Source organism: Quercus lobata, chromosome 9 (assembly GCF_001633185.2).
Source record: "Quercus lobata isolate SW786 chromosome 9, ValleyOak3.0 Primary Assembly, whole genome shotgun sequence".
Taxonomy (NCBI): Eukaryota; Viridiplantae; Streptophyta; class Magnoliopsida; order Fagales; family Fagaceae; genus Quercus; species Quercus lobata.
In genome coordinates, this window is record NC_044912.1 from 49,716,505 (window position 1) to 49,730,321 (window position 13,817).

The following is a 13,817-nucleotide window of genomic DNA, read 5'->3' on the forward strand; positions in this document are numbered from 1 at the left end:
ATCAAAATTACCCTTACCATATTTACAAAATTACAAATGAAAAGACTAATTATTCCCATCTCCCTTACTTAATTTTAAAAACATCCAAATAAGGTAGATGATAACCATTCCCTGTACTCTTGTCTCCACTACTGTCCTTCCCTCTACTCCCCTCTACTTTCCTCTCTCTCAAAACTTCCAAACATAGCATAAATCGCTCTTTCGGTTCGTTCGAAATACGAGCATTCCTCTCCCGCCAAATACCCCACATCAAACAATGAGAGACCATGTTCCAAATCACCCTATTTCTATATTTTCTAAACTTGCCTAGCTAGTTAGCTGGAAGCTCCACTACATCCTGGGGAATAACCCAAGATATCCTAAAAAGTCTAAACACCATTCCCCACAACAACTCTCTGGCTATCAAGCAGTGCGAGAGTAAATGATTAATAGTCTCCCCTACCCTCTTACACATACAGCACCAATCAATAACAACAAGCTGATGCTTCCTAAAATTCTCATTAGTCAAAATTCTACCCAATGCCGCCGTCCATAAAAGAATTTGATCTTTGAAGGCACTTTGGAACTCCATAGTCTTCCAAGGAAAAGATAATTGGGAAGTGGATTGTAAAACTTTATTGTAGGATCTAAGATAAAACAATTCCTCGAGAAGTAGGTTTCCACCATCGCTCATCCAGCCCTTCCCCTTTCAACACTCCAGAATACAATAAGTCCATAAAGGAGGAAGTAGACTCTTAACTCCCAATCTTAAACTGAAGGAATGAGATTAATATTCTAGTGGTAGCTATCCCCCGAGAAAGAAATCAGCTCTGCCACTGATGTATCTTTGTATCAAGCAACATATCCTTTAGAGGAGGTCCTCCACACCAAGGATCATGTCAGAATTTAATAGAAGAACTGTCCCACAACTTAAAACTAACACAGCAGCGAAAAGTATCCGACCCCTTCCTTATGCTCTTCTAAAGGCAAACCCCATATGGCCCTTGTACGCTATTGGAAAGTCGAGTTTCAAAAGAGGTGCATTTCTTTATTTAGTTTGGGAAGAATGGTAAAAGGCTAATTAATTTGGCTGAAAAAGGCAGAAGCCCATTTTGTCCCAAGTTTATCAATCATGAATTGTATGTAGACTCAAATTCATTGATACATCTTCGCATGTTTGCATCTTTGTACAGTGCATGTTATGTTTTATCACTTTCTTTCTAAATAAGAATTTTTTTTAATAAGTTAAATAAATAAGAATTGGATGCTACTTTTATTGATTTACTAGTTTGTAATCCCAGGCATATGCATAAGTACATTTTAAAATATGCAATTAAATGCATATAATAATTCCTACATAATTAAATATTGCCAATATTTTATTTTGTCAACTCTTAAAAAAAACATTTTAAGATTATTATTGGTTAGAAAATGCATGTGCTTGTTTATTTTATTTCAGGAAAAACAATTTATGTTGCTTAACTTATTTGTGTTATTGTGATGCAATAAATTTATTTCATGCATGCATTTTTCAAATAAGATATGAACAACCAATTTTTAGAAGTTTCTCAAAAAAAAAAAAAAAAAAAGAACATAGTATACTTTGTTATTCAATTTTATATTTGAACTAATAATAAGTTTTTGTAAGAAAATCTAGGTTTTAAATAAATTGGAAGTAATTTCAAATGGGATGTAAAAAGAATGAGCTTGAAGTAGTTTTCGATGGACTTAAAATAGTTTTAAATAGTTGGAAGTATTACTCAGGTCCGACTTACCTCAAGTAAATTTTTAACAAGATATCTCATTTCATTTTAAACAAAGTTGCCACACATCCACTTACAAACCTACGGTGGAGATTAAAATCCAATACCACCTCATTAAATTTCTAGCAAAAACTTATAGAACAAACCCAATATGAAACTAACGCTGCTTCTGCTCCTATTGCTTCTTTTCTTGCCATGTCCGTGGGTATGTTGGTTGTCATCCTACCATGTTGGCCCATTGAACTTATTACCTTTCTCCTTGGGATACTACGACCCATTTACTTTACTTTTACCTCTTGTTGTGCCCATGGGTCTGCTGGCTGTCATTTCTGCCATGTTGGCCCATTGGGCTTGTTACTTCTTTCCTTGGACTTCCATTGCCAATTTACTTTACTTTTACCTCTTACTATGTCCATGGACCTACTGGCTATCATCCTTGCCATGTTGGCCCATTGGGCTTATTACCTCTTTCCTTGGGCTTCTATAGCCCATTTGCTTTACTTTTACCTCTTGTTCTGCTCATGGGCCTGCTGGCTGTCATTCCTGTCATGTTGGCCCATTGGGCTAATTACCTCTTTCCACTTTTTCTTTATCATCTTTCCCTATTGTTAGGCTTATTCTGCTGTTGGGCCCTTTCGTCAAAAAATGGGCCTCAACAACTACAAACATATATGGATGTAAACTTCAAAATTTAACTTAAAAGCAATCTTGAACTTTGGAGTTTATTACGTAATTATAATTATACATTATTTTTTATGCACATATTTTCATGTAGAATAGCAAATTATTTGTTAAGAACATGGGTTCTTTCATTATTTTATATCACCTTTAATATTTTTTTTTCCTTTTAATGATTTTAACTCTTATTATTATTTTTTTCCAAACATCTAATTACATTTTATAGATTTTAAACATAATAAAAATATTGATAAAATAGAAAATATTTTATTTTCCTTTTCAAATGATGTTTGACATTAAGAAAAAAAAAATAGTCTAAGTAAAGTATTTCATAAAGGAAATTCATAACAAAATTAAAAGAAAAGACAAAAACAATTTTGATGGAAAAAGAGGGCAAATTTATTCCTATAAAGGGACCTTTGAGTTTATTGTGGGGCCCATATTGTTCTTTGGTATGGGCAAGAATCAAGATAAACTCACCATCAAGCATGGACACACATTGTCTCATGAAAGATCAACCAAAACCCGCCACTTGGGTATTGCATTAAACCTTTTGAACTCATGGATGACAAGAAATCTTAAATTACAAACCCCCATTCCTTCGTGGAAAGATCCATGAATCCATTTTATAATCAAATACAACATAATTATATCATCATATGTGTATATATACCTGCTCATGTCATGAGGCTGAATAGTTGTAATTGACATCTAATAATTTGAAGAACATCCAAGAGAAATCTTGTCCATTTTAAATTCATTTTTTTTATGCTAATTTAGGTATGCATTTTTCGAGTTCCAAGCAATCGTTTAAAATATGTATTATAATTTCCAATGTTGGGCTAAATTTAAAAAAAAAAACACAATATTATAAGAGAAAATATAGCAAGTTAGGTCAAATCAAATTATTCTTGAAACTGAAAGTTAAATGTAAGACTGAGGTTAGACTTAAAATTAACGCCCAACAACCAAGCTATGTTGAACTGGGCTTGCATATCATTCTTTCTTTGTTACATTTACAAAGTGTTACTGGATCAAATCTGACCCATCTCATGCATATTGTTTGAGTATAGGGGATAAATCTACCAAGAGCACATTGTATATCATAGCAAGTAGATTTACATACATCATATTTAAGACTCAATGGAAGGAAACATTTGTACCAAAGTTTTAGGAACTTATTTAAATTTTTTCATGAACATGAATCGAAGGATGGAAAGAAAAAGGTGAAGAAGTTGAATCTGTTGAATTTTATTATTTGATGTTGAATAGGCAACTAAAATGACTTGAAATGCTAGATGCAAAATAAGCCTACTAAATTGAACGGATTGATAAAATCCACTATTCACTATAGGGGATAATAAGATAGCCACCTATCAATCATGGCAAGACATTCGTTGGGCTTGTACTCTGGAGCTGTGTGCCCCGCTCCCTACAAAGAAGCAAATGCTTGTGGTCAATTTTTTGCTATTACTTGGAACTTAGTTTTTTATAATAATAAAAAAAAAGAATCACTAAATACTCATTCTTGCCTTTACTGTTGCAAATGTCAAGCAGTACTTTTTGGATGTATACTGCATTGTGAATCTGCACAATACAATTAAAAGTAATCCATGAAACAATTATAAGCTTTATATTGGAATACAACTTGTATTTAAACTTTAAAAGTTTAGGGGGATGGTGGAGGGGGCAAGAGGGTTGCTGAAACATGAAAGTTGAGGTGGAAACTTACCCTGCGATTTGCCCATCAACAAACCATGGCCTCCAATCATGGGCAATAGTAAGGTTTAGCGATACTATCCATGCATGTGTAGCTATGTATGGAACAACCATGTCGTGATCACCACTGTGTTATTCAGAACAAAACAAGAAAACTATTGGGTTATAAATTAGCCATAGTTAATTAATTCAATTTTCCAAGTTGATTAATTATCCAAATTACATGTAATATTGTGTAGGCACGAACAAATCACCAATCTAAACTAGAGTGCAATGGAAATTAAATTGACACAATGTGTTGACTAATGGGGAAAACCTTCTCAAGGCAAAAACCCCACTGGGTGAATTTCAGGCCACTACTCTCAAGAATCCACTAATCAAGAGAAAGCAATTACAAGTATAAGGAATCTTATCACCATCTAGCTTATCCCTAAATACCAATCTATAGTTAAATCCTTACGCTAATCTCCAATAGATTAATAAACATATAATTACAACCATAAATAAAGCAATAATAACAATAGCTAATACATTTATAAGTTAAACGGGTCAAATGGATCAAACGGGTTTGCATGTTAAAACACAACTTGTTTATTAAAGGGTTAGCCATGTCGACCCGAATATGACTTGAACCCGTTTAGCCTTAACCTATGACTTGTTTATAAACAGATTAGTCATGTTGGGTTAATAGGTTGTGTCAAATTTTGCCACCAATAAGGTCAGGTTTGATGCATTGGACTCACTAGGATGTGGATACTTGCACTGGACACAAGTTGTCCTAGTGCTTAAATATTTGTAAGGACCGTTTATCTAATAATTGATGTATTTCTATCGGTATTTAAAATACTCCTATAGCCGTCAAATAACTAATTACTAAGAGTTAGAATATTGAGAACATACTTACAGTTTGATGTTCTCTGAAAGAAACTATTTTTCTCTAGGGACACCATCTACTGTTCTCTAGAATTTGGAGGTAGAATATATGGGGAGACTCTAGTAGGCTCTCTAGTGACTTAAAGGAGTTCCAAAAGGTGATGGGATCGTGAGGATGAGTTGCAAAGCAAGCAAAGAGAAAGATTTGGAAAGTAGGTGATCCGTTCTACCAAGTTATGTGTCTATAAGACCCATAGAATTTATTTAATAATAATTACTGCAAATTTGTTACGTTCTACAGTGCTAAAAGTTTGGTTAGTTTCTACTAGAGCAATATCTTGTAAATCTTGGATTTTATAAATTCATTCATTTATATGGCCTGAAATGGATGTAAATTGAAGTCTATTAGCAGATGAAATACTGAACCCGTGGATAGAAAATCAAATCTGAAAACTATCTCTTCCTCGGTTCCTCCTCTCATTTGCTCTGTTTTGCTTCTGTGTGTGTGTGTTTTTCGGCAGAACATGAACTTCTATTTTTCGCTCTTTTTAAGTCGATTGAAGTGATTAGTTTGACAACAACAGCCACTCAAGAGAGGGTTTAAGTGACATGAAATTTTTCTGTCTTTGCTTTGGTTAATTACCTGGATATGTGACAAATAGTCAATTCTAGGGACTGAAGGATGGTAAAAAAATTTGCCATATTACCTGTAAATTAGAACCTCGTAGCCTTTCTTGATAAGGTTCCGATGATAATTTAGACTACTTAAGACATCATAGTCATATGTGTTTGCTAAGCTCAGATTGCATCTCACCCACTCATTTATGCTTCCCTGATTGTCATTTTGAAATAACTTAATAAAACTACTTTCGAATTCAACATATGATTATTTACATTTTAAGGATCAACATACCTCCCGAATGTGAAGAGCCTTTTGAACAGTTTTATCATTTGCCCAAATGTACGAGTACAGATAGTTATATTCCTACAAAAGGAGTAATCTTGTTAGTATATAGTCAGTTAAATTTTAATAGAGTGCAGCATATAACTTAGTCAAAACAGATATATGTGCACAAGGCCTCGGACCAGCTTTGATCATGACATTGTATGTGTGTGAGAAGAGGCAAATTGTTTACCCGACACCATGCTCTAGGTTTTGGAAGATGAGTAATTGATCGGAGGAGGTCTACAGAATCTTCTACTAGAGTATCTGGATCCCACTTTGATACCCTTGTTCTATGTTTTGGGGATAAAAGCTGACATGTAGGCTCCAATATTTGTGCAGTAAATATTTTCTCGGTACACTGCCAAATGCAAGAGGTATATCAATGTACATGCAACATGATACATGAATGTCCAAACATACATTTCTTAGTGCTTCACATACTCTCCTCTTGTCAGGATGGAAGGAAAAATAAAAATAAAAACAGACATTTCTAAGAACCACAAGTAGTTTTTTCACTCACCTCAGTGTAGATACCAAGATCATCCACACATGCTGCATTGTTAGGATCTACATTCATATACTCGCCCTTGCAGTTGTTTTTTGTTGACTAGGAAAAAAAAAGCATCACATCTTTTAGTAGGATATTTTTGAAAGAGAGAATTCAACTTGTATGAAAGTAACATATTTTCCAGGAGCATCCTCAAAAAGGTACTCGTGGACACTGAAGTACTATATTTAAATCATTTGCCACATTTGTGCAAAATGCATAAGAGTACCCTTGGCCTGTAATATAAGCCAAAAATCTCTAACCTTGGTCTCAAAGCAATTAACAAGGGCATTGTTTATCAACTTTTACTTGTCTAAGCTGTTTCAAAAATAAAAGATTAATTAAAACGTCAAATTGTATGAGGAACAAGAAAGTCTTCCTTGCAAAATTGCATACAAGTCTATTCAAATGACAATCCATTTCGGTCAATCATTTAAACATGAGTTTCAAGGACATCTTATGATTGTAATCTGTGAAGATATAATTATATAATGTGATGCCTGTTATGATTAAATTCTTTTAAAAAAAAAAAGTCACTACCCACTAGCATAAGCACTCTGCCTACTGCATTTTACAAGCTACTCAGCCTTTTCTTTGATGCTTAGCTAATAGCCCAATACCATAAGAAGAACTCTCAAGATTCAATAAAAAAACACAAGAGCAGAAGGGAAAATCACCTCATATAGTTCGTCTGATATAAGCGTCTTTAAGTGAGCAAATGGAATTCTTGCATTCAAGTCATCATGCCAATTTGTCAACGGGTTTCCAATCACATATCCCTGGCCCCAATTTAAAGCAAGATTTGATTTCTATATGAAGTAAAGGCCCCAAAAATAGAAGGCCTTGATGAACAAGAGCGAAACTAAAGTAATTGAAGTAATTTAAATTTTAATGTGCTTGAACTTGTACCTTGAGATTCATTCGTGGCTCCTGACCAACTTCATTACCTGCAACAAAATGACATAGCCAATTACCATCCTAAAATGTTTTCTTGTGCTCCATTAATCATCAAAATGATTTATTTGCCCCCTCGGTAATTTTTTGTTGCAAAATTAAGTATGAATTAAGAATGAAAAAAATTTTAGGTGGTTGTCATTTATTCAAGTTACCATCTGATATTTTTTGTACAAGGATTGGGACAGTTATGCCCGAGTAAGAATCTCCCATGACGTACAATGAATTTGTAAGGAACTTGGGGTGAACCTTAAGCCACTGCATCACAACTCAAGCCTTTTATATTTGTATTAAATTTGTAATAAATTCTGGCTGTAAGCGTTTTATATTTGTATCAAACTATAGTTCATATGTACCAAATTAAGTCATGTTATTATATAGTTTTTGATCACCTTCTGTAGAAATTCATAGAGTTCTGCTACGGCCAATGTATCACTGATATTGTATCCTTCCGAACTATTTGCATAAGAGAATCCAGTGCCAACCGGTGCATCCACAAATATTATATTAGCAACCTGAAAAATGGAGGCCATTTCTTTCGGTTTACATAAACACCTAATTAACCTTCAAATTGACAACTGATTTTCATGAAAACCTAATTATTGGAAGCTGCTAAAGTTTCGTACCTTTGTCCAGGAGTATGGGTTCAACTTCAATTTTGGTGAGTTGCTTTTGGACTTTGCATAGTCAAATGATAATGGACCTAAAATAAATAAATAAAATCCTACAATTAATTTTTTTTTTAATTTTTTTTTTTTTTGCTAAAAGTCTTGTAACTCAACTAACATCTCTTAGCGTTTTTAATGAAGACATCTAAGTTTCAAATACCCCATCTCCCATTGTAACTATCAAATTATTAAAAATTAAGGCAAATAAAAATGTTCTTTTAAAAAAAATGGCGAAAGAAAAGAAAATTAATATGAAGGAGAGCATGTTTTGAGTATGAAATGGTTCGTGTTCTATTTTTAAATTTATGCAAATTTATACAGCTGGTCCGACGTTGGATTATTATTTTTTTTTAATTGGCATATGAGAAAAGAAATAAAATAATGTGAAGTGAGAGTAACATCTACTCTATACACCAAAATGATTAGTCTATTCACAATTAAAGTTTCTTATAGTTGTTAATAAACCCAGATTTACCCAATATATATCTGATGTGAAATTCAATAGAACACTCCCAATACACACCCAACCGATATCCAATCAATCTTGAACATCACAATTACACTATAGAGAATTAGATCAATCTTTGAGACTCTGGCAACTTCTTGCACAAGTGCTTATGATCTTCATCAGCTTTAGATATGAAAACAGACTTGTACCCTACGTGCAAATAGAATATCCAATGAATACGTTGTTGAAGGAAGTTCATGCTAAGTTCTATTTTTTGAAAGAATGGTGTTACATACCATGATTTTTAAAACTCAAAACAATTAAAGAACTGGGAAAGAGACTGGCTTTTTGTCGGTTTTCCCAGTTTTGATCAGACCAATTCCAAGTTGAACCAGTTGAATTAAGCGGTTTGGTTTTTAAAACAATGCTACAGGCACCTAAATTCACACTTATCACAACCTCTCACATGCACAATTACATTGGCCATCATAAAATATTGAGGGGAGGAAATCCAAAAGAAAAAAATCTAGTATCGTAAACTATTACACAACTTCTTTGTCAATCACTCACAATCTACCACGTCAAAGTTGTAGTAAAAAATATGGAAGAATTTATGGGAGTAGAACCACTTAATCCAAAAATGTAAAAAAGTTAGTGTCTTTTAGTATAATAAACTTTGCATCAATGTTCATTAGAAAATTTATTGAAATTTTCACCGCATATTTACATTATACTAGTAAGTTGCTCATGCGATGCAAGGATAATTTTGTGATATTGTATGTAAGATGGTTTTGGATAATGTTGTACATATATTTTAAAGAAAAAGTAAACTAAATTAGAGTAAAGAAACATATACATGTTGAGATATTAACTTCATTGCATATTTGTAGCCTTCTTAAGATATGATTTTTTTTTTTTTTTAAAAAAAATCATGAAACCAAAAATAAATGCAACAGAGTAATGGAACCATGAAAGTCAACTAATTTGTGTTGTGTTCACATAGGTCATACCATGAAATGAAAATATGCCCGACTCTCTGACCGCCTTCCACTCATTGATAGTGTGACATTAAGACATGATATGGGTAAGTGTGTATGCATGTGTCTTATAGATAATTTAAAATTAAACCAGGATAGAATATGACTTTACATTGCGTAACGAATATTCTCTCTACTTATATACCCAAAACAAAAACTATCCAACCAAATTACCTAAACCTAAATCATATTACCAATTGGGGTTTTGGCGTCTTGATGGTGGTGACCCCTCAGATTCCTCTTTCTCTCTCTTTCAAATATTTTATTAGTCTCAGGTCTTTTATTTTGGTAATATATAGTGAAATAATGTGTTTTATTAAACAATCCACAACATTTTTGTATTTCTCTATCTCTCTCAAAGGTCTTATCTAGTTAGTTATTACTATTAGTCCTTACTTATTTTATTTTATTTTGCTTTTTAAGAAAATATTAAATCAGTGGGTATGCTAAAAGACATAAAGAATAAAGAAATGTGTGATATAAGCTTAGGCAATTAATGAGATATTAGTGAAACAACAATAAAAATAAGTTAATGTGAACTTTTAGATAACAGTAAAAAATAAAAAATAAAATAAAAAACTTAATGAAATAGGTAAAAAATTGCTAAATACAAAATTAGAGGGCTATTTGGCAAGACCTCTCTTACATGAGGTCTCTGCTTTTATCTAAATATATCGATATTGATTTGAGAAATACTTGGTTGTGCCTTCCACAACACAAAAACATAATTACACAACGGATGGTGTGAAAAAGTCCAACAGTTGAGAGTTCCACTTAAAAAAAAAAAAAAATTACTGATGAAAATGAAATAGATGATTGTTGAGACCGGTAGAGAGAGGTCTACACAATAAGTGCGTTTGGCTAGCTGTTGCTTAAGACTTTTTTACTTTTCACTTTTTATTTTTTGTCTTGGTTTTTTATTTTATTTTATTTTATATATTTATTTACAAATAATCTAACTTTTAGTTTGCATATATTTGGATCGAATATCAAATATTAGAAGGATTTAAAAATAAGGGGCTTTGTTTAGTTGTATTTTCTTATATAAATCTCTTTTCTTCAGCTATGGGGATCTCATTTCCTACCAGGTATAATCTATGTAATGGTAGAAATTATTAAAAATAAATTATGCCAATAGTTATATAAGTATATTAAAAAAAAAAAATAGATGGAATTTTTTTCAATTTTTTTGGGGCAATTCCTATGATGAAATGGGGGCGTATAGTCAGGGATGAACCCGGGGGGGCAAAGGGGGCCCGGCCCCTGGCCCAAAGAAAGAAAAAAAATTGGGCCCCTTGCCCAAAGAAAAAAAAAAAAAGCAAATTTTTTTTTTTTTGTTTGGTTATATTTTTTTCTTTCTATTGTTGCACATTTCTCTTCCAAAAACTGAGATCCACTTTTAATTAATCTAGCTCAACTAGCAATCACTCAACTAAAAAACTTAACAAAACTTTAAAAAAATCCTAGTCCATCCGGTATTAGAGTTCTAGATACCTTCTACTTTTAAATTTAGAATCTTAGATGGATACCTTCCACTTTTAAACATTTTTTGACGGACAAAGGTCCAAGGAGCTCAATAAACATGATTGGTTGCGCAAGAGAGGTTTTAACACTCCTCAAAAGAAATCAATGTAATTCTTTCTTTGATCTCTTGTAAGCCCAACTTAGCTATAACATTTCTGTGAGCAATTCAAATGTTTTTTAGCCATCAATCTCAGTGATATGGGAGGAAGAAATAAGGATTATTGGAGAGAACATTTCAATTTGATCCCTAGAGGCTTATTTATATTTAATAAATACTATACAGAGAAACTGGTCAAAGGTTTGTGAAGGAAAATTCTTAATTTACACTCTATAAAAAAAATAAAAAAATAAAATGAAAAAAAAAAAAGAATAAGAAGCAGAAGAAAAAGCAAGTCATTCTGTGAAGTTAAAAAAAAAAAGTACTAAGGTGAGAATCAACTAATTCTTCATAATCATATGGTAATACTATTGGAGGTGTGTGCGTTTCTTTTTCTTTTTTCCGTGTTAAATATAGTATAATTTGCTTCATTTTTTCTTAAAAATTATCATTGTTTTTTGGTAGAATTTATAGCGGGTCTTTAAATTAAAACCTCATTCTCTTTTTTTGTGTCCGTGAGGGTTTGTTCCTTTTCCTATATCCTCCCAAAAAGGTATGGTGGATGAGTTAAATTAAGCACATACATACCAATTTCATATACAAGGCCAGAAAATCCGGAACAACCAGGACCTCCAGTGAGCCAAAGCACAAGAGGGTCATCTACTGGACTTCTCTCAGATTCAATGAAGTAGTAGAATAGCTGCACCTCATCAGATTTGCCTACACCCACGTACCTAAAATACCAAAAAAAAAAAGTTGGTGTTTCTTATTTAATAATAAGATTGAATGAAACTGTGATCACACAATTAGTCAGAACTCAGAAGTAAGAAAACTAATTGGTTCACACCCAGTTTCAAGTTTGAAAGGAAGATAGCCGGAAAAGCCCGGGAGGCTATTGATGATCGACTGTGGTGCAACCAAGTTGGCAACAGCCAAGAAACAAACTATGCACAACCACATTGTGCTCATGCTGCTACTGGAAATGGTTAACTGGGTTTATTTTAATGTACATGTTTGTTTGCTAATATTTATTGTAAGTGCTGCTTGTGGTTGATATAGTAGATATGGTACCAAATTAATTTAGTACCAATGAGTCAAAGGGCCTGCGACTTCTATCCAACTTGTTGGGCTTATTTTGTTAGTTGTACCATTTTTTTTTTTTTTGAGGAACACTTGTTAGTTGTACTTCAAAGTCAATTTTGAGATATCTCCTCCACCTATCATTTGTTCTCCCGATGTGTTAGTTGTTACTTTTTTTTCGAGAATGAATAGTAGTTGTTACTTGTTAGGTGCTTTCGAAATATATACAGTGTCGTGGTGCCAAGTGAGTTAATTTGTACCGAAGATTGCTTTGATTTAGCCTGGGAATGAAAACCAATACATTATTTCAAAATTACCACTACTTTAAAAATATATATTTACACATTAATAAAATTATAAGTATATATATTATTTTATATATATATATATATAAATTAAATTATTTGGTAAAAGCCATTACGAGTTGTTAGGGATCTTTACAATGCAAGTTTCAAGTTCATACATAATCCAATTATGCCCCATTTTCATAAAAATATGACTTTTACAACCTATAACATGTTTGTACAATTACTAGTTGGGCTTATAAGTTAAAAATTAAAAAAAAAAAAAAAAAAAAAAAAAAAGAGACAATAGAAGAAATTAAAAAACAAAAAAAAAATGTTAAATTGCAAACTACACCATAAAGTTTGGAGGTTTTTGGATTTTACATTATAAAATTTTAAATTTTGAATTTTACTACCTAAAGTTACATTTCGTTTTCATCAGTAGTCTCTCAATCCATATTTTCTGTTAAGTGTTACCTCAATTTACCACGTATATTTAATTTGTCTAATAAAATGATGTCATCTCACTAGTCATGCCACATCACTTAAATATCGTCAAAATCCTTTTAAAAATAAAAAAGAATTATCTAACTAAATTCTCTAAAAATTTAAAAATGACATAAACTTAAAAAAAAAAAAAAAAAAAAAAAAAAAAACAGCAAAAACATATCTAAAACTACAATAAAAATAAGACAAAAAATAAAACTAAAAATTCGAATAAAAAAATTCAGAGTTTCAAATCCATAAAATTCAAACCTAAGAAATTCAAACCCAAAAATTTCAGCAAAGCGAAATCACCGGCCACAACAAAAATCCAACAAAGCAAAATCATCCCAATTCAAACAACCATCAAACCCAGAAAAAACCATCAGACCCGCGAATCCTTTGAACTCACCAACCCATCAAAGCAAAATTATTAAGCCAAACCCATCAAAATTTAGTAGTAGTATTGATTGGTGTAGCTTATTCAAAGTTCGAACACATTATCCCATAACAATCATCTGAGCTCTTTTTTACTTATGGCTTTTTTGTGGCTGTTCTTTTAGCTTTTGGTTGGGTTTCATGGTCTGATAAAAAGGGTTGGTATGAGATTTTTGTATGAGTTTTTCTTTTCGATCTGACTCTTTTGTTGGTGTTTGTTTGTAAATAAAATTTTCATTTTCTGGGGAAAACAATCGACCAGTTTAGTGTAGCTTAATATTTTCTTATTTTTTATTTAT

The 13,817-nt window shown here is 32.3% G+C and overlaps 1 protein-coding gene across 2 annotated transcripts; it reads right to left on the minus strand.

Annotated features, from left to right (window-relative positions):
• Window positions 1-3,362: 3,362 nt before the first annotated feature.
• LOC115959714 (serine carboxypeptidase-like 7) lies at window positions 3,363-12,294 on the minus strand. 2 transcript variants are annotated; one of them, XM_031078230.1, is made up of 14 exons: window positions 12,081-12,293; window positions 11,822-11,967; window positions 8,086-8,162; window positions 7,852-7,974; window positions 7,615-7,717; window positions 7,415-7,452; window positions 7,183-7,284; window positions 6,479-6,565; window positions 6,149-6,316; window positions 5,926-5,997; window positions 5,720-5,844; window positions 4,153-4,266; window positions 3,953-4,007; window positions 3,363-3,852 (listed from the first exon to the last, which is right to left on the minus strand). In XM_031078230.1, the coding sequence occupies exons 1-14, from the start codon at window positions 12,200-12,202 to the stop codon at window positions 3,769-3,771; spliced, it is 1,416 nt and encodes a 471-aa protein (XP_030934090.1). In that variant the 5' UTR covers window positions 12,203-12,293; the 3' UTR covers window positions 3,363-3,768. The 2 variants fall into 2 exon arrangements, with proteins under 2 accessions (XP_030934090.1, XP_030934092.1); XM_031078232.1 differs by lacking the exon at window positions 6,149-6,316 and having other exon boundaries at window positions 12,081-12,294.
• Between the last annotated feature and the right edge of the window lie 1,523 nt (window positions 12,295-13,817).

What these genes read in the sequence shown, in the direction of transcription:
- LOC115959714 (XM_031078230.1), bottom strand. Translation starts at nt 12,202, where the DNA reads ATGAGCACAATGTGGTTGTGCATAGTTTGTTTCTTGGCTGTTGCCAAC. An exon ending in TGTACAAAAAATATCAGATG is followed by an intron (nt 7,453 to 7,614) that starts GTAACTTGAATA and finishes ATTTTGTTGCAG; the next exon opens with GTAATGAAGTTGGTCAGGAG. An exon ending in AGGCTCTTCACATTCGGGAG is followed by an intron (nt 5,845 to 5,925) that starts GTATGTTGATCC and finishes AATGACAATCAG; the next exon opens with GGAAGCATAAATGAGTGGGT.